The 21412-nt window shown below is 43.5% G+C and overlaps 1 protein-coding gene across 5 annotated transcripts in view; it reads left to right on the top strand.

Moving 5' to 3' along the window:
* SCAF4 (SR-related CTD associated factor 4) overlaps positions 1 to 21412 on the top strand; it is a 137298-nt gene that overhangs the window by 30468 nt on the left and 85418 nt on the right. For 2 of the 5 annotated variants that reach the window (XM_068270481.1, XM_068270479.1), the window contains exons 2-9: positions 1216 to 1299; positions 1467 to 1511; positions 2768 to 2929; positions 4302 to 4437; positions 9930 to 10061; positions 14298 to 14479; positions 17011 to 17166; positions 17248 to 17345. In XM_068270481.1, the coding sequence (XP_068126582.1) occupies positions 1216 to 1299; positions 1467 to 1511; positions 2768 to 2929; positions 4302 to 4437; positions 9930 to 10061; positions 14298 to 14479; positions 17011 to 17166; positions 17248 to 17345 (995 nt within the window). The remainder of the gene's footprint in view (positions 1 to 1215; positions 1300 to 1466; positions 1512 to 2767; positions 2930 to 4301; positions 4438 to 9929; positions 10062 to 14297; positions 14480 to 17010; positions 17167 to 17247; positions 17346 to 21412) is intronic. The other 3 variants (XM_068270483.1, XM_068270482.1, XM_068270480.1) reach the window with 2 other exon arrangements.

Below are 21412 nucleotides of genomic sequence, written 5' to 3'. Positions count from 1 at the left end.
GCCGGAAGTATGGTCTCCGCCATTTTTGTTTAGGGTAAATGCGCAATATGTTTATAGCGCTTTGGTACTAGGAATGTATATTAAATACCGCTGGGCCATCCTGATGAGATGGTGCAATCGATTAACGGCAGGGGATCAGTCCAGTGGGGATATGTAAAAAATAGATGTTGGATCTAGCGTGGTTGCTGGGTGCCTAGGAACACGGGTTGCCATAGCAACCCGAATCAAGCTAGCTAGTTGTGGCTTAATTGACACTTGTAATGAGTTTTTCTACATAAAATTATAGAGGGATCTGTTGGCCATATAAAACCAGTGTATGGCCACCTTTAGAGGCAGAGGTTCAGCAGGACAGCTAGGCAATTTGTATTGTTTAAAGGAGAACTGTAGTGAGAGGGATATGGAGGCTGCCATATTTATTTCCTTTTAAGCAATACCAGTTGCCTGGCAGCCCTGATGGTCTATTTGCCTAAAGAAGTGTCTGAATCACACCAGAAACAAGCATGCAGCTAATCTTGTCATATCTGTCTAAATTTGTCAGAAACACCTGATCTGCTGCATGCTTGTTCAGGGCCTATGGCTGAAAGTATTAGAGGCAGAGGATTAGCTGAATAGCCAGGCAACTGGTATTGCTTAAAAGGAAATAAATATGGCAGCCTCCATATACCTCTCACTACAGTTCTCCTTTAAAGATAAATAAATATGGCAACCTCCATATCCCTCTTACTTCGGGTGTCCTTTAAAACAATCCCAGCAAAATAGGCAGCCTTTTTTGGGGGGGAGGGGGGGATTGGGTGATCAGCATGGCCACTACAACTACTGAGGACACTACAACTATAACAGTTCATACTTTGACCACCTTTAGGCCACAGCGGCTCCCTCACCGACGTCCTGGTATGCTCTGATTTTCCACTGGCCGACTCGTTCTCTTCCACCATCTGCTGCCAGTCCTGCTGTACTGTGCATGTGTAGTGCACCCTTCCAATCCCTATCCTTTTCGCTGGGAGCGCGGTGGGGCAGCCTGGGCATGCACAGCACAAGGCGACCGGCGACTGAGTCGGGGCGGCCAGTGGAGGATTGGAGCAACACGGGAGGATGGCGAGGGAGCCAACGGCCTAAAGGGGGTTTGATACCCCCCCATGTACACTTATCCAAAATAAACTAGGCCATGTTGCAGTCATATTGTATAATGGCATACAATTTTTTTTTTCTTTTTAGCTTTTCTCGCTCATGGACATGAAGCCTCCAATTTCTCGTGCAAAGATGATTATGATTACAAAGGCTGCTATAAAGGCCATAAAGGTAAAGTAAATGTACTGTGTCCACGCCTGTGGGTTTTTTTAAATTTTGTATTAATATTGAAGGTATTTTGTTAAACACATTACACTATATACCAGTATGTAAAATTTCTTTATACTTGGACTTATGCTCAAATATATTTCTCTTTTTTAATTTTTTTTTACCTATAGCTTTACAAACATGTGGTCCAGATTGTGGAAAAATTCATTAAAAAGGTGAGATATTCTTCATCGCTTTTCTTAACCAGTTCAGGACCATAGGCTTACACCCCCGCCTAGTGACCAGGCTTTTTTTTTTTTTTTTACAATTTAGTGCTCTGCAGCTTTAAAAACTTGCTGCAGAGCCATACCACGCAGCACACAAATGACCTCCCCCCCCCCCCCTTTCTGCCCACTAACAGAGCTTTCTGTTGGTGGGCTCTGATCGCTGCTGTGGTGTTAAATTTTTGTTTGGTTTGTTTTTTATAAAATCGCCTTTTATTTTCCTCCCCTCCCTCCCCCCGCCAGCCAATGACAGCGATTGGCTGTCATAGGCATCAGCCTATGAGAGCCGATTGCTCTTAAGCCTCTTTAAGGAACAGCCGAGTGACATGGCTGTCCCAAGTACAGCTCTGCTGTAGATTGCAGCGATGTACAATGTAAGTAGACAGCATTTTTGACGTCTAACAGTCTCCTAGCGCCGATCGCTGCTGGTGGACTGATCAGCGCATGCGATCCCCTGCAAAACCCCGCTCCAGGACTTTGTGCCTTTCTGCGTTAGGTGGTCCTGGGGCTGCCACCTTCCCCATACCTATCGCCTAGTCATTGCTGTACTTTATGCAAAAGGAGTTATTGCAGTTCATTGGTCCATTTCCACGCTGCATAAATTTGCATCAGCTTGGAGGCATTAGCATCTCATTGAACATCCCTGCTGATGAGCTATCCCCATAAGTGTTTGAATCTACTATGTAGTAGTAGTATCAGTGGCTGGATAGTGTAATGGTTAAGGGCTCTGCCTCTGATGTAGGAGTCCTGGGTTCAAATCCTGGCTCTTCCGACTCGGTAAGCCAGCACCTATTCAGTAAGGAGTTCATTGGGCAAGTCTCCCTAACACTGCTACTGCCTACTGAGTGCGCTCTAGTGGCTGCCTCGCAAGCGCTTTGAGTCCGACAGGAGAAAGGCGCTATACAAAAAAAAAAAAGGAATTATTAGTTGTGTGGAGAAGAAAGGGAGAGGCAAGAGGAGACAGTGGTATGCTGAAAACTGCAGCTAATTGCTTGTCAGCAGTATTTTGATGGGCTTAGTAACTGTTATACCTTTAAAAACATCAGACTTGCATAATCATTTAGGTGATCAAAATTGTAATTTTATGTATACATGTATCAATTGTAGCCAATAGGCTTATAGTGGTTCATTCATAAATTTGTATTTATGTTCTTGTTACAAAACATTTCCATCGACTCACTCTGTTGTTTTTCTTTTCCACCTTCCAGTGTAAACCAGAATTCAAGGTCCCAGGATTGTATGTAATTGATTCCATAGTTCGTCAGTCTCGCCATCAGTTTGGACTTGACAAGGATGTATTTGGTCCTAGATTTACTAAGAACTTGACTGCAACTTTCCAGTGTTTGTATCTCTGCCCAGAAGAAGATAAGGTAGTAGAAGCTTATGTCTTAATAAAGGTTTTAAAAAATAGCGCTGTCGTCTTTGTGTAATTTTCACTGTAGACACATAAACCAAGGGTACCGTAAAACGTCATTGATTGACATGTTCCAAGCAAAGTATACTTAAGCTTCTGCAAACTGTAATTGTTGATGTTGAGCACCAGCACATCTTGGCACCAAGGAATACTATACATGTTTTCATTATGGTACCAGATTAACCTTTTGTGCTGAAATTTGTTAAGGCCAAAATCTCTCCCTCTTCCCTTTTCTCCCTTCTGTTTTTCCCTCTCACCTCCATTCATACTACCCTACATTAGACTGTCCACACTTTCTGAAGTGTGAAGCAGCTATGGCCCATGGAAGCCCCAGTTACAGCTGAGGATGCCAGCAAAATCTCCTTCCAAGTTGGCTTCTGCTTCCATCCCCAGACAAAGTGTTTGCTCTGACAGAAAACATTGTGGTGACCCAAGTGGGATATATGCGGGGGAGGTGGGAGTAACGTGTTTTTCTTCTTTTAGCTTTTAAATGCTAAAGGAGCAAGCATTTAAAGGATCACTTAGCCTGCGCAGTATGTCAGATTCACACTAGCCGGGGGGGGGGGGGGGGGGGGGGCGGGCTAGTGTGAATCCGACATACTGCGCAGGCTAAGGAGGGGGTCCTTTGTACTGCGCAGCCAAGTATGCCTGGGTTAAAGGTCAGCGACTCAAGTCGCGGCCGATAGTGGGGCCTTTTGCGATCTAATGAATGGGCTGGCAGTTATAATGCGTTTTTCATACGTGGGAGAATTGCTGACGTTCACGTTTGGTGGAAAGTACAGCGTTCTGTTTTTAAGCATTTCCTGGGAACAAGAAATACATGTAGAATGTTTTATGAATATTTAGCTGTAAATGTTGCTGTGCACTTAATGGGTTAATCAATCAGTGCTATTTTAGACTGCAAAATGCAGCTTGATTGGTTTGCAATTTTTACAATGCAAATCGGGTGATTATTTATTTTATTTTTTTTCCAATGGATGCTAGAAACACAATGAAAAATGCAGGATACTTGCACTCCGGCAAATCTGGATAGCATTAGTGTAAAAGGTTTCTACGGTTTGTGATGTGCTTTCAATTGGAAAATGCAGCAAAATAACGCATAGTATACAGCTCTCATGTATGGCATCTCCCTGTCTTCACACCGAAGTGTTTCCTTAGCTGCAAACTGAAAGCAGGTTTTCTTTGCCCCCGACTGGGCTGTGTCAAGTGCCTATACTGTATGTGAATTGCTGTTTTTTTTTTTTGTTTTTCTCTTCTGTAAGTTGATTAGTCTATTTTGTACAGCAGAAAAGCTTGTATCTGAACTTTTTCTTCAACCATCTTTTCAGAGTAAAATTGTTCGCGTTTTGAACTTGTGGCAAAAAAATGGAGTATTTAAAATTGAGATCATACAGCCATTGTTGGATATGGCAGCAGCAGCTGTACCCGCTGACTTACTGGCAGACAATTCTGCGAATGAAGAAGGTATGATTGTTTTGAAGGATTTATTTGTTCATTGTATGTATTCTAAAGGGGAGCTGCATAAAATAAGCACTTGGATTTTTCTCTGATATACATTCTGTAGACTGAATCTACCCCCCCCCCCCCCCCCCCCCTCGCTCCTACTTTGCACCCACTGGTACAGTCAAAAAGCTTAGTCTATTGTCTTTACACATAACTGATCTGCATGAAACTAATGCACGTGATCTTTAATTTTCTCCTGAATTATTTGGCTAGATCAGTGAATGTTTTAGGGCCCGTTTCCACTTGTGTGGTGCAAATCGCCACGGTAAAAATTTTCATGCGGATGCGAATTTCGCATGCTGTTTGTGAATTTTTATGCGAATTCGCATGAATGACGCTGTATGCGAATTTAACCATGGCAGTGCCTGTGTGCTTTTCTATTGATTTCATGCGAATTCGTGTGTGAATTCGCATGAAAATTTGCATACCCGCATAGCGGTACGCTGCCATGCAAATTTTTACCGCGGACCAAAACGCTCAGAAATCCTGACAAGTGGAAACAGTTCCATCCACTTGTATTGGCTATGCAAATTCACATTCGTCAAACGCATGTGAATTCGCGATAGTGGAAACGGGCCCTTAAACTTCTACAGTGCAGCAAAAAAATGTAAAGGAACAATTATTTAAAAAAAAAAGGGCACTTGCATATTAGGCTATTGACCAACTTTGATTTTCCTGACAGAGAAGTCTATCAGATCAGATAGCGGCTGATTCTTTACACAATGAACAACTTCCTACCGTAAATGCTTCTCCAATCAGACTTCACGGAGTTGGAAGCAGTGTAGAGTTGGAACTCGGTGCTGAAGGGCGGCATATTTAGTAGAGGCGGAGGGGGCTGTTTATTCATTATGCCCGCACCACAATTCTGAGCACCCTCTGAATGCATCAGAAATACTGTGTCCTAGACTTTGCCCTCTTTCTCCAGCTGCTATGTGACCTCTTCCCCTGTGAAACTCCTCCTGGGTAAAGTTGTGCAAGGGCAACTACTGTTGGCAGGAGAATCGCAACTGGACAGCACTCTGCACATTTTTATGAAGCCTCCGAAAGTGATTCTGGGACTAGAGTGGCCCCCCCTCTATCTTTATGCCGGATAATTGCATTGGGCTCCAGCTGATCAGCTCCCCGCTGCTTCCGGCTCAGTGAAGTGAGATCAAAAAGCAGTTGCGGTTGGATCAACTGATCTTATGGTAGACTTTTCTGTGAGGAAAATCTGGCCCTTTGGTCAATTGCCCAAGACCTAACGCTGGAAATACATGGCTCGATTCTGAGCCATTTAGATGGCTCGATAGATCATTTCCGACACATCCGATCTGCCGCCCGATCGTTTTGCCGCTCGATTCTGCATTGAGGACAATGGAAAAAGATACGAAAAAAGGAGCTGAAGATAAGAGAATCGCCTGCAGAATCGAGCAGCAAAAACGATTGGGCACAGAATATAGCGAGCCGTGGTATGCCCAGCATTAGTGCCAATTTGTAAACCCGATCTTTTCCAAATTGAGTTCTCTTCTCGGCTAGAATTTTGCCTTTTTAATGTTTGTCTAAATGAGGTGGATTAATTCTATGACCTGCATAATTTTGTTAAGCAGTTAATGTAAATATCGATCAGAATTATGCCTCCTTTTACTGGGTACCAGAATAATTAAATACTGCTCATGCTGGTTTGTGCAGTTGCACATAAAATAGATAATTTAATGGTATGGGTGAATTTTTTTTTTTTTTTTTTTATCGCATCCCTCAAATGGGATCACACACAGTATTACATTTACATTGGCAAGCGCTTCTAGTGGGACTCAGGCCTAATAGTGTTCTGCATACTGAGTTACTTTCATCTGGTCTTAATAGGGTCCTGAGTTTTTTGATTTTTTTTTTTTCCCCCTCTTCACTGTGTGGAAATTGCATTGCTAATTAAAACGTTCTGTTTTTAAATTTTAAGTCTGTTCCATCTGATCACATGACCGTACAGTACTTTATAGACCTGACCTCCCACTACCCCGATAAGGTTGCTGTTGCATCAAGAAATGCATCTGGCATCTGTTACAAAGAGTTTTGAATTAGGGGGTCTAACTTATTTTTGATGTACCTTGGAATAGATGACTCTGCATTTTATGCCAAAATACAGTAGTTATTTGAAGAGAAGTATGCATGGTTTCTTGCACAGCTGAAGTAAGTTCACCATACCTTTTTTTTTTTTTTATTTATTTTCGTTTCAATGTTAGGCCTCGTTCACATCTGCTGTGCTGAAAAACGCGTGAAAGCGTGTGGTAAAAAACGCATGCTCTTGTGCGCGCTTTAGTACGCGTTCCTATGCGCTTCTTTAAAGCACGTTTTGCTTATTGTAGCAGTTGTCAAAACTTTGTTTTTCTATGTAAATGTATTTTTTTCTCCAATTAGGGGTAAAAAATGCATGCACTTCTATGCGCTTGTACGCGCTTCTATGCGCTAAAAAAGCGCACCCATTCACTTGCATTGATGTGCGCTTTACAGCTCAACGCACAGAAATGCATGCAACGCTACGTTTTTGTAACGCTGCTCAGCGCAACGCATAGATGTGAACCAGCTACATTTAGTTACAGGGGAAAATAAATACCTTGCTGATCGCACAGGGCAGTACGCTGTGAAAAGCGCACAGAAACGTCCCTGATGTGAACGAGGCCTTATTGAGTATTTTCAAGTTTTACAAAACACTATATCATAAACCTGGACATGTTAAACATGGCTATTGAGTGCAGTATTGTACAACATTGTAAGTTCATCGTACTTTTTCTTTGTAGACTGTGGTTTTTTTTGCAGATTAGTCTGTGAAATGTCTCTGCTAGTTTTTATTGCGGACAAATGTGTTTAATTTCATTTTATCTGTTGCATAAGAGCCCAGATGTTTAACTACTAAAAAGGCATGCTTCCATAGTCACTTTTAAGAATTTTATATATTTGTGTGAATAGAAAACTTATGTGATTTTACTATATTCACAAACTCAAATTATTGTAAAAAAACTGAGCATGTACAATAAGGAAGCAGATTACATACAAATATGGGGAATACTTTGCTTCATCTCCACCAAGGGTAGAACCTCTAAAAGCACAAATTGTGAAGAATGATGGAAGCTGGTGTAAAATAAAAGGACTCTAAATTTCCAGTCAAAATAAGCGTAAAAATAAGACCATTGAAATTCTGAAACATATTGAATAAGTTTAAGGCTAGTTTCACACCAGGACGTTGCGTTTTAGGGGACGTTATGGTCGCACAACGTGCCCCTAACGCAACGCCTGGTGCTCTCTGCTTTGGACGTCAGAGTGAGCCGCGTTGTGCAGCTCACTCTGGCGTCCGTGATGCGCACTCTTGGACGCATGCGGCATCACGTGGTCCCGCCCGGCCAATCGCCGCACAAGGAAGTAAACCCTGCATGTCACTGAGTGCAGTGAATATTAATTAGCCATGTGCCTGGCCGCTCTCCGCTCCTCCCCAACGTTACTGAGTTTGTGCAAACAGTCTAACGCGGCTCTGCCGCTTACAAAGTACTGCATGCAGTACGTTATATTATGGCGCAGCGTTACACTGTAACGCAACGTGGGCACTGTGAACAGCCCATTGATTTTTCATTGCTGTGTGGTGGGGTGCGTTACAGGCTGCTCTAACGTGCGCCTGTAACGTCCCACTGTGAAACCAGCCTAATAAGTGTTGCTTTTGGAACTGAACCGTTCATGTTTGAAAGTTTTTTGTTTTGTTTTGTTTTGTTTGTTTGTTTGTTTGTTTTTTTTATGTCGCTGTGCAGCTGTGTCCATACAGACTTCACCTCCCTGGCGGTGCATTTCTGTCTGGAATTATTAGTCAAAAGCGGCACTTTTTCAAAAAAATTTTTTTTTAATTTTTCAAAGATTTTCGGCCTCAAATTCTTAAGTCATAACTCACCAAAATATGTCAGAATAAAAGCCTGGTAGACATTCTGCATATAAATAAGACTAGAACACTAACATTTTTTTGAATTAAATTGATGAATAAACTTAAATTGTAAAACTGTACAAATAAGGCAAGCAGAGAGTAGTCAAAATCCAGGCAAAAATCGGTAACAGTAAGTCAAAAGCACTTAGTGTATACTGTCATCCTGTGCTTTCAAATGAGCTTATCTGCCATGGCAGTCAGGTGACACAGGGAAGAGATCAAATTACAATGATAAGGAATTACAGCCAGAAAATGGCTTCTTAGAGCAGAGAAGAGATATAAATTGTCAATAGTTCATACGTTTTAGCTCTGGCATACTTCAATGACTGTCATTGAGCAGAAAGTAAAACGGTCAAAACTTAAAGGAGATTAAAATATAAAATAAAAACTCTGGGATATCTAAATAGTCATTTTTAGGAGGAGGAGGATAGATACAAATACTTATCTCACCGGTTCTTCTTGGTATTCCTTTAACCTCCCTGGCGGTTACTCCTTTTTTTTTTTAAATTTTTTTTTTGTTTCATGTAAAGCTACCAGAGTGGTAGCTACATGAAACACCACTAGAGGGCGCATGTGTCCCTCTAGTGCGATCGTCGCCGGCATCTATAGCAAACGGGAACGCGTATATAACGCGTTCCCCTGTTTGGCTTCTCCTGTCGCCAATGCGACGATCGGGATGACGTCAGCCGACGTCCTGACGTCAGGCACACCCGATCCAGCCCATAGCGCTGCCCGGAACTTATTGGTCCGGGCAGCGCAGGGCTCTGGCGGGGGGGGGGGCTCTTTCGCCGCTGCGTGCGGCCGATCGCCACAGAGCGGCGGCGATCGAGCTGTGCGCGCAGCTAGCAAAGTGCTGGCTGCGCGCACAGCACTTTACAGCACATAAATCGCCCCACCAGGGGCTGAGATCTCCCCCCTGCGCGGCATAGCCCGAGCTCAGCTCGGGCTTACCGCCAGGGAGGTTAATTGCTATTAGAATGGACCTTGTTCATCTTCAAGCTCCGTACACACGTTAAATGAAACTGTATAATGGCCACTTCTCCACTCTTGAATACTCGACTTGTGACAACATAAAAGTTATGATCGTGGACTTTCATTGAATCTCCCTCATTCTTCTATGTTTGTTCAAAATGGTACAGTTCCACAAATGTGTTCTGATTGTTGGTGGTTTACATTGATTTAACAGATTAGAAGCTGTTGAGTGCAGTAGGATATGCTGTAAGCTTACAGACAGAAGATCAGCATTACAGCAAGGAAGATGCCTTTTTAATTATGTCAGGTTGTCAAACCTCCATAGCTTTATCTACCTGTGCTGTATTAAAATTCAGAGAGGTTGCTTTCCAATCAAGGTTGTATATTGTATGGCCAGATTGTATTTAATTTAAAAATAGACCTCAACCAGTGTAACGAAACTAAGCAAGCTACATAATATTCATGCCATGGAACAGATTTGCATGAAATTGTGCAGTTGACTGGAAAATGTGCTACAGTGGCCGTGACTGTCATTCTGTTCTAGGAGATGTCTGTCTGAGGGAGCAGACATTGGCCCACTCTGCCATGCATTCGCTGTACTACAAGCAGCTGTTGCCCCAGAGTCCCCCTCCCAGTCAGTCCTATTCTGAGCTGCCTGACAAAAACAGCAAACCAGGTAATAAGCATGGCCTCACCCATTACATTTCATTAACAAGTTTTTTTGCTGCATGTGAAAAGGGGGAGGAGGGTTCATTCATCAGTTCTAGTTTGCTGTGAAATCCTAACAGCACTTTTAACAAGCATAACAAAAACCCTGCATGCAATAGCTTTAGTTACACAAATGTCTCTGCTATGATGATTTGTGCTAATGGAAATTCCTAATACTTCTTGATGTGAGCTTCCCACCAAAGAGGAAGATGTATGTAAAGAAATGTTTCCCAAACCCAGTCAATATAAAATGAGAATGTTTGGGAAAGATTTCAGAGGTACGGGTCATTTGGATAAAAAAAAAGTGGGAGTTGCAGTGTCCTTATTGCTTGAGTATGCCACATATTTAGGACTTATAGGAATGCTAAGCGCTAAAAGGAGCAGGGTCAGGTTCCAATTTTAAAGCAAATTAAAATTTGTGTATTTATGTATAACAGTTTGACACTTCATCCCTTTAACCACTTTACCACCACTGGTGCGTATCTCTACGCTCCTTTTAACACCCTTTCCCCACCAGGAGCACAGATCTGCCGCCCGCTGTCCGCACTCCCGCTCGCTCGTGCGCGCCGCCGGCCGCTCACCCGGAGATCAATGAACGGGAAAACCCGTTCCCGTTCATTGATCTCAGCCCCACAGCAATGATCGGCTGCTTCTATGAGAAGCAGTGCGATCATAGTGAAAAGAAGTTTCCCAGCCTCATTGAACGTCCTGCAAGCGTACTTCCGACGCAAAAAAAATTACTGTGGCCAAATAGTAAAACTACATCCAAAACATTTTTCATATACAAATACATACTTTTACACTATAAATTAACTCATTACCTCCCACACTCCCCAATTTATTTATTTATTTTTTGTAATAAAAAGAAAAACAAAATGACAATAAAAAAATAGTTACCTTAGGGACTGAACTCTTTAAATATTTATGTCAAGAGGGTACAACACTGTTACTTTATAAACTATGGGCTTGTAATTAGGGATGGACGCAAAACTGAAAAAAAAAATCTTTAGCACCTTTAGGGCTGGAACCCACAAGAGCGGTTTTTTGAGCATTTTGGCAGCGCTGTGATACGCTAGCGTTTTGCCAAAACGCTCAGCTGATAATGGATGGGGCAACTTCCACAGGAGCGCAGGACCTGCAGCATTTTGGGAGCGTTAGCGGTTCAATGTAAAGTATTGAAACGCTAGCAGAAACGCTCAGCAAAACCTTTCACAGGACCAATCAGGATAAAAACGCAAAATGCTACACAACCGCTGAGCAAAAAAAATACACTGTTGCAAAACGCGACCGAAAACGCGCATGAATCCGCTTGCAAACCGCTCAGACAAAACGCTAGCGGTTGCATTTTGCGTTTGCGGATTTCAGTTGGTTCCAGGCCTTATTTCCAAATAAAATATTGGTGCCAAACACTGTGATAGGGACATCATTTAAATGGTGTAATAACTGGGACAAGTGGGCAAATACATTTCATGGATTTTAATTACAGTAGCATGCATTATTTAAAAACTAATGGCCGAAAACTGAAAAATGATTTTTTTCCCCCCAAATTTGTTCCTATTTTCCCATTAAAACTAAAATTCTTGGCATAATGTCCCACCTAAATAACGCCTAATTGGTGGTGAAAAAAACAAGATATAGTTCATTTCATTGCGATAAGTAATAATAAAGTTATAGACGAATGAATGGAAGGAGCGCTGAAAGGTGAAAATTGCTCTGGTGCTCAAGGGGTAAAATCCTTCAGCGGTGAAGTGGTTAAGGTAAAGGAAACCAGAGGCGTTGAGGTCTAAGGATTTGATAATTACCCGGGGCTTTTTCCAGCCCCATAAGCTCGTCCGAGTCCCATGCTGTCCTCCCACAGCCTGAGATTGTCTTGGGACCCTTTTCTAAAAATAAAAAAATAAAAAATGCTGTTATGCTTTCCTGAAACGTAAAGAAAAGACTAAACACTATTATTTAGCTAGGGAAACGCTGCTAACTATTTGAGCTGAAGAGCAAGGGGAATCGCTGTGGAATGCTTTTCTTTTGTTAACCCTTTCCACACGTATGTCCCGCATAGCGGGACATCGCAAATTTCACGTTGCACTCGTATGTCCCGCTATGCGATTTCAGCGGCAGTTTGCAGGCACATTTGCGGGGGGCAAAGTCCGATCTCTCTCCCCTTGTATAGTGGGCATGTAAGAGTACATGCCCACACAGGTGGTACCCCCCTGCCCCAAACCGGAAGTGTGCGATTAGCGCTACCAGGAAGTGACCAATGCATTGAATTTTCCTTGCTGACTACTTCTTGCAGATTCCTTTCTGCAGATTCCATTGCAGATTCCTTGCAAAGTTGCATAGAGGATCAATGGCATCCTATGCAATGGACGTGGAGTAGCGTCTAAATAGTAGCTAGCATTTCATTGCTCTAATTCCCAATCGAAATACCAAAGATTGCACCATGAAGACACCGGGTGGCAGGCATAAAACCACCTATTATTGTGAAACTTGCTCACGCAAGCCAGGATTACACCCAAGAAATTGCCTTAAAAATGTACCATACCTTGGCTTTCTTCTCTGCTACCAGCCAATAGAAGATGCCAAACTGTCCAAATAAGGTATTAAATTAAACGTTGTGTTCTTTGAAATAAGATATACCATGTTACTATGTTATGTTCCATGTTAAAATGGGTGAGAGGTAAGAGGGAGAGGGCATTTCTGTAAAAAAAAAAAAACTCCGAGCAGAAACGACTCCCTTTAGGAAAAAACTGAGTGGAAACGGTTAAGTGAGCATAAACCTCACATGATCTCCCAGAATGCTCTGGGAGAGATTGCTGCATTACATCATAACTTAAAGGGCTTCTGTGGGGGGTTTTGAAAAGAAAAACGGACACTTACCTAGGGCTTCTACTGGCCCCCTGCAGCTGTCATGTGCCTACGCCGTCCTTTATGATCTGCTGTTCCCCGTCACGGGTCAATTATTCATCTAACTAGACTAATACAACTGCGGCTGCGGCCGCACTCCTCCTAGCTCGGAGAGGACAGCGCGGGCACATGACAGCTGTAGGGGGCCGCTAGAAGCCCCAGGTGAGTGTCAGTTTTTGTTTTCAAAACCCTCCCACAGAACCCTTTTAAGGACAACTCAAGTGAGAGGGATTGGAAGCTGCCATATTTATTTCCTTTTAAAGGAGAACTGCAGTGAGAGGTGTATGGAGGCTGCCATAATTATTTCCTTTTAACCTCCTGGGCCTTACGGATGAGCTCAGCTCGTCCAGTAACGCCCTGGTGGGCCGATTTGCATATTTTTTTCAAACACGCGACTAGCATTTTGCTAGCATCATGTTTGTTCCGATTGCCGCTGCGAACCCCCCCCCCCCCCCCCCCCCCGCAGACCCCTTGCTATGGGATGGATCGGGACCCCCCCCCCCCCCCCCCCGACGTCATGACGTCATTCCGATGGGGAAGCCCATACAGGAAATCCCGTTCAGAACCATGGCGATTGGAGGGGTGGGTGGTAGAGCGAAGGGAGGGGGGGGAAGCATGTAGCGCTAGGCTAGCTACGTGTAAAAAAAAAAAAAAAAAAAAGAAAAGGTTAACTATAAAAAAGCCTCCCGCGGCTGTGATTTATGAGGGATTGCAGAGTGTAGGGGGACCTTAGGGGGGTTTGGGATAGCAACAGAGGCTGGACTGTATAGGCAGATCCAGCCTCGGTATGCAGATAATATTCTTCAAACCCACCTCGGGTTCTCTTTAAACATCCCTGAGTTGGAGGGTTATATACCAATATAGTAGAATCTTGTTATAGTAAACCTCTGGATATAGTAAACTCAGTCCTCGGGTCCCAGAAAAGGTCTGTATACATAATCAATGTATGATGACTTTTTTTTATATAGTAAACTATTTTCCTGGTCCCTTGGAGTTTCTATAAAGGCATTCTAATGTACACAACAATATAAGAAGCCTAAAATCTAAGCTAAAAATGGGTTATCTGAATAGTAGATAGAATCGTAATAGTTATACTTATTACAGTTCCTTAGTGATCATAAACATTTCCTACACTTTTTTTTCCCACCATTGTGCTTACTAACATTTTGATAGATTTCTTTTTTTTTCCCCAGTGAAAATGCTACATTTTGTCTTGTATCACCCAGCTGCATCAACTGCCTCATTTTGTGTGTAATGCACTTGTGTAAATAGTACATAGTCTCACTAGGAATCTTTTTTTCAGGATCTTCACCTCCTTCTGTATTGATTCCATCTGACCTTCTTCTTGAAGAATCGCCCACTGCCCCTCCTCCTCCTGCTGTACCTCCTCCAGCTCCGGCTCCTGCTGTCACAGTTCCTCAGCTGCCCAGCTCAGAGGCTTTTGCTGCTGTTGCTCAATTGTTTCAAAGCAGCCAAGGGCAGCAGGTACGTTATTTAGCTTGTACATTCTTTAGTCTGACACTTACCGTATGGAAGACATGTTACAAATGTGCCAGATAAGACAACCAGACACATAAGATGTTTGATTCATGCTATAGGTAGTTACAGACATGCATAAATGTTACTCAGACTCTGTACTTAAAAAAAAAAAAAAAAAAAAAAAAAAAAAATGCCCCTGGGGGGTACTCGCCTTGAAAGGGGGAAGCCTCTACATCCTAATGCGACTTCCCCACTCGGTGGGCTCGCTCTGGCCCTCCAAATGCGCAGCCGACAATTTGTCAAGCTGTGCAACATATGCCCTTTCCGGCTCCCGCAGGGGAGCTTTTGCGGCTCTCGGAAATAGGCGATCGCAGTCTGCTCTACTGCGCAGGCGCTTGGACAGGGAAGGTAAATATTTACATTGCCTCTGTTCGTGGACCTGTAGCGAGACCACCGTGGGATGGATAACGGCGGAAGCCTGGATAGGATCCAGAGGCTTCCCCCTCCCGAGGTTGAGTACCCCCCCCCCCAGGCATTTTTTGATACAGATTCTCTTTAATTCTAAATGTAATTGTCCGTGATTGATCACTCAAAGTGGACTTGTCAGTCAAGTAGAACAGCTAGCGCCTTTCATTTGCTAGCATGGCCTCCACTTTCTGGATTAGTGAATGCCAATGGCTATTCATCTATCAGTAGAAATGAGGGGAAGATGGACATTAAAGCGGACCCAAACCAAACATTTTTTTAATTAAAAATATTTAGTTGCACCACTCGGACACATACAAAGATAAACACTCCTTCAAACCTATGATCATTTCAGTGCATGCTTTTCACCCTTCTCTTTTCATAACTAGGGTTATACTGGGGGCAGCCATTAGCAATTCCTCCATTGCCGGACACCATCTACTCCACCAGTTTGCCGGAAAAAATCCCGGCAATTTGAAAGGAAGGGAGGGGTTCCTCCAATAAATGTAAAATATTTTATATTTGTCATCATGCAGCTGAAAAAAGGCTGCTATTTATTATTCTAATTTAGAAAATCGATTTTATTTCTGAAATCTTGTATTTTTAATTTGGGTCCACTTTAAGTGGACGTATTGAGGAGGGTTGAGGAATAGAATCAGTCTAGGGCCATGTGAATTTTTTGACAGTCAGATTTTAATGGACTTTGAAAACAGTAATATACTTGCCTCATTAGGGGAAAGCCTCTGGAGGCTTCACAGTATTCCTGCGCCCCTCTCTTCCTTTGCCGGGACCCTTTTTACAGTATAAACATTAATGTTGCGTATTGCCTGCAGCTGCACTCCTCTGTGTTTGAATGCGGCAGTTCTGTGCAGACACAAAGTACGTTTATTGCCTGCCCAGTAGCATGGAGCCTCTTGCGTAAAGAATTTATCTCCATGCATGAGCAGTGCTGTGCTACTGCGCAGGAGTGAACCCTTCTGGTGCCTGCACAGTGCGGCCTCGCTCATCCATGGAAGGTAGCACAGTCGCAAAGATGAAGGGTCCCAGCCGGCAGTACAGGGGTTGTAGAAAATCGGGGTGGCCTCAGGAGCAAACGAAGACTCCCCTCTAATTTAGCAAGTACGCTTTTTTTTTCCTGTTTAAAGTGAACCTGAACTCTTGTACAGGACAGAAGGAAAACAGAGAAATGCACCCTGTATGTATTTAGAGAGTTTAGCCTGTCTAATTCCCCCTCATTTGTGTCTAATCACAAGTTGTAATTCAATCTCCTTCGTGTCATCTGACTGCCATAGCAGAGAAGACAGATAAGCCAATTTTAAAGCACAGGATGTTAACAATATGCTTCCATGAATCCGGAAGTAGAAACAGTGCAGATGTATTTTAGGATTTATATCTGCTGTAACAAAGAAATAAACCTGAGGTGTGTTTGACAAATCATATTAGGACACAGAGGCTCCCCCCAGCTCAGGCTCTGCTGTCCACCAATAACAAGCACCAGGCTACCGACGCGCAAAGTGACGCTAGCCTGTTATTTACCTCATGCTGCCACTCGCCGCTGCTCCCCCGCCGCCCTGTATAGCGCGGTTACCTTCCTGTGTCTCTTCCCTCCCCGCCTCTGTAAGCTTCCTCCAATTGGCTTACAGAGATGGGAAGGGAAGGTACACAGGCAGGGAGCTGCACTATACAGAAGGTGGGAGAGCGGCGGTGAGTGGCAGCATGAGGTAAATAACAAGCTAGCGACGATCTGCCTGTTGCTAGCCTGGTGCTTTTGTTATTGGGGTGCTGGAGGAGCAATGAAAGGACACAGAGGCTGGTCATTGTATACACGATTTGCCTCTGTGTCCTAATATTTGTTAAACCCACCGCTGGTTCTCTTTAAATGTTATTATTCTGTTGCGTATCTTTTAAAACAGAGAGGCCGTTCTAAGTTCAGGTCCACTTTAATTCATGTTTGCATTAACTTGTTCTTGATAAATCAACCCCAAAGAGTTTCTAGTTTCTTGCAAATTATCCATATAGGGTTTGTATTGTGATGGTTATTCGATAACCTTTTTTAAAATGTATTTTTCCAGCTACAACAGATTCTTCAAACTTTCCAGCAGCCTCCAAAACCACAGTCTCCAACTATTGATGAGAGTATGTTTAGCCAGGTTCAGGCAATTGCTTCTCAGATAAACCCACCATCACAGCAGCCGCACCAAGCAGAAAGAAAAACTGCTTTTGACAAGGTAAGTTCTTCTGTTGTCTGTAGCAGGGATTATGTCTGTCCTCTTCTGTGACGTGTTTACCAAGTCTGTCTTTATGTGTAGTTGCTTGAGAGGTTTGATTATGACGACGAACCTGAAGCAGCAGATGAGCCAAAGAAAGAAGCCTCAAGCCCCCCTCCACCAGCTCCCCAACCACCATTGTGAGTACACCACTTACTTATATAACATAAAGAACTGTAAATACAAATGTGTAGTAAAGGACTTAAAGGGTACCTGAAGTGATAGTAGTCGGAAGCCCCTGGTAAGTACAGAGGCTTCTTGGTACCCATTGCTTTAGCTCTGGGCCCTTCTAAACATATTTGACAAAGGCTTGTTGAATATGTTCTTGTGGCCATGCTTCTATCCGTGTACAAAAGCATCTGTACATAATAAAAATAATAATAATACATCTGCAAGTACAGTCATTTTTGTTTCAACCAGCTTTTGTGTAAAAGCCTAAATAAAATAAAAAATGTTTTAGCCTTTCATGAGGTACCGTGAACGTAGAGAGCCTGTGACTGAGCCTTTCATGGGGTAACATGATTGTAAAGAGCCTGTGACATTTGCATATGGCTTAATGGATGCGAGAATGACTGTTGGTTCCTCAGGAACGTCTGTCCTGCTTCAACATGTAACTTTATATTGCTCATTTGCAATTGAAATATGACTGATTTGCTATGAGCAGCAAGCACAAATGCTACACTTAGAGCTTTTGGACTGCAGGTTTGGTTTTACTGGAACACTCTTGTTAAATTGAAAGCTAATGTCTACTAATCCTCTCTACAATATCATGTGACTAGAGATGGTGACCAGTATGGAAACATTAAAGCGGATCCGAGATGAAAAACTAACTATAGCATGTAACTTGTCTATACATCTTATCTAAAGTTTAGATAGTTTACACAGCAAATCTAGCTGCAAACAGCTTCAACAGTTTGTGATACAATGAGAGCCGCCATGTTCTGTTTGTCGCATTATACACAGGCAAACTAATCTGTATCTCCAGCCCTTAGCCTGTGAAAACTTCACTCCCCTCTCCTCCTCCCTCCTCCCCTCTGCCTCTGAAATCTCTGGCTAATAACCTCCTCCTCACCAGACTAAGCTCTCATAAGCCCTTGCTACATGGATCTCAGAGTGCCAAGGCACTGGAGAAGCTGTGGGCGAGGCTTGTTTAGTTTATAGGGAGTTTAACCCCCTTGGCGGTATGAAACATTCCGCCAGGGGGCAGCGCAGCAGTTTTTAAATTTTTTTTTTTTTTTTTAAATCAATCCCCCCAGCCCCGCTGATCGCCTCCGGCGATAGGCGATCAGGAAACCCCGTTCAAAGAACGGGATTTCCTGGAGGGCTTCCCCCATCGCCATGGCGACGGGGCGGGATGACGTCAGCGACGTCGGGACGTCATTGGGACTCCAGATCCACCCCTCGGCGCTGCCTGGCACTGGTTGGCCAGGCAGCGCACAGGGTCTGGGGGGAGGGCGCGCCGCAACGAATAGCGGCGATCGGGCGCGCGGCGGCGGCGATCGGGGTGCTGGCGCAGCTAGCAAAGTGCTAGCTGCGTCCAGCAAAAAAAAAATTATTTAAATCGGCCCAGCAGGGCCTGAGCGGCACCCTCCGGCGGCTTACCCCGTGTCACACACTGGGTTACCGCTAAGGAGGTTAAGAGGATTAAAACAAAAAAGTATTTGGCTTGAGCAATGCCCTATAAACTATATGAAAGAAACACAATTATGCAATGAGTAAAAGTTTTTATCTTGGATCCAGTTTAACATCTCAGGCCTGAGTCTTAATTTATATAGTGTAAAAAATGTACTCTCCACCAATACAGAGGGGCAGTGCAGGGACTCTGTATAGATAGGGAGGAGTATATATGGTCCATGAGCTCAGACGTGCTAAAGGAGGGGTTTGTCAGAGCTGAATTCTGGTCCAGGATCTGCCACTTATTGGGAAGTGGCACTATAGTACATGAGTTTAGAACACAGACGCACCACCCAGTAGTAAAAAAAAGGACCACTGTTGTGAAAATCTTAACATTTTAAATATATGTAAATATCTAGAAATAAGTACTATCTTCCAGAGTAAAATGAGCCATACATTTTCTCATATGTTGCTGTCACTTACAGTAAGTAGTAGAAATCTGTCAGAACCAACAGGTTTTGGACTAGGCCATCTCCACATGTTGTTTTTCGTGGTTTCCATTACTTTCAGAAGTTTTTAGTGAATGGCAGTTGCTCAGTTTAACTGCCAAAAAAGTGTACAGTGAGCAGGGAGGTTGGCCAGCATATTTGTATAAATCTTTTTCAGGGAGTGTCTTTATAAAGGCTAAAGGCCATGATGAGAATCCCCTATGGAGAGATGAACTAGCCCAAAATGTGAGATTTCTACTACTTACTGAAGAAAAGTAATTTATGGATTATTTTACTCTGGAAGAAAAGTACATATATTTTAAATTTTAAGATTTACACGACAGTGGTCCTTTAAGACTTGTACACAAGCTGTGAAGTCTGCCTGAGATGGTCATTTGGAACTGTCTCTCAGAGAATTTACAGCACAGATGTTGAACTCAAGTTTTCGAGGGTGCGGGCCGGTCCACATTAGCGTTGAGCAGAACTGAAGTGGAACGTATACTGTACAAACTGTCCTGTATGCGATATGGATCCAATGTTAACCGTTGGATCCGTTCACATCCATCCGCTTGTACGGCTCCGTTGTCCGTTCCGCTCCACGGACAAAAAAAAAATGCTGCTGGACTTTTTTCCAGACTGTTGTGCCCAGCGAAATGGAAGGTTTTGCAGCTGCATAGGAACAAATAGAGTACTGACAGTTTACAGCACACTGCCTGTAAAAACTGTCAGTTTTTACCTGATCCTGATGGCCGGATCTGTATGTCCGGCTCCGCAAAAAAAAAACAAAAAAACGCTACCGTGAACCAGGTCTTAAATGAGTGGACAGCTGTTGGTTTGAGTGTTTACTGTCCGTGCAAATGCCACGCTCTATCCCATAGTTTCCTTTCCTCTCGTGTCCAGGATCTGCTAACATGGGACTTCCGTGTCTCCCTGCTGGGGTAAAAAAACGACGCTTTTGCCGATTGCCAGGAAGCATTGCTAAATGCTTTAAGCATTTGAGTGAGATGCTAGACTGCTGGTTCAGATGCCTAGCAAAGAACTGAACAGCGCTACTTAAAAACAGATAAGTGCCTACCTGCAAGAGAGTGCAAGCCCCACTTGTGGGATAAAATACACACCTGGCATACACATGACCTGTCTACCACTGGAGGATGTTGGTTTCCTGTAACAGCTTGCATGCAACTTAAGTACTCGTCCCTCCCACTGCGGAGAAGTCATCCCCCTATGGGAGGGGACCTAATACTAACTAAATCCTAACCTATGCATATGCACTGCACTCTCTTGCAGGTAGAAACTTATCTGTTTTTAAGTAGCGCTGTTCATTTCTTTGCTATGTACTAATTTAATTCATTTTTGGTCAGCTGCTCCCACTTAGCAGCCTTGCTTTTGGTGTATATGCAGAGCTTCTGTTTGGGTTCAAGGTGCGTTTGCAGTTTCTGGGGGGGCTCAGCGCACCTCTGATTGTAGGCCATTCGGAGGCGGCCTGGTGATGCGCTGATCCACCTTTTGCGCAATTTTCAATTTTCGATTTTATTTGGTAGCGCACCCAGGCTATGCATATGCATAGGTTAGGATTTAGTTAGTGTTAGGTCCCCTCCCATAGGGGAATGACTTCTCCGCAGTGGGAGGGACGAGTACTTAACAAGTTGCATGCAAGCTGTTACAGGAAACCAACATCCTCCAGTGGTAGACAGGTTATGTGTATGCTAGGTGTGTATTTTTTCCCACAAGTGGGGCTTGCACTCTCTTGCAGGTAGGCACTTATCTGTTTTTAAGTAGCGCTATTCATTTATTTGCTTTGTACTAATGTAATTCATTTTTGGTCAGCTGCTCCCACTTGGCAGCCTTGCTTTTGGTGTATATGCAGAGCTTCTGTTTGGGTTCAAGGTGCGTTTGCAGTTTCTGGGGGGGGCTTAGCGCACCTATGATTGTAGGCCATTCGGAGGCGGCCTGGTGATGCGCTGGTTCAGATGCCTGGCTGAACCAGTCCTTCGTCTAGACTGCTTGGCATCAGTACAGCAGAGCATGCAGTAGTTAGAGCTGTCAGCCAAGCTGCAGTGCACTGATCTGTAGTGCTCTCTTCTCCTTTGTGCACACCATGCTTT

This window comes from Hyperolius riggenbachi, chromosome 2, assembly GCF_040937935.1.
Source record: "Hyperolius riggenbachi isolate aHypRig1 chromosome 2, aHypRig1.pri, whole genome shotgun sequence".
In the NCBI taxonomy this organism is placed as follows: Eukaryota; Metazoa; Chordata; class Amphibia; order Anura; family Hyperoliidae; genus Hyperolius; species Hyperolius riggenbachi.
Note: the sequence above shows the minus strand (reverse complement) of the source record. Positions and strands in the feature narration are given on the sequence as shown.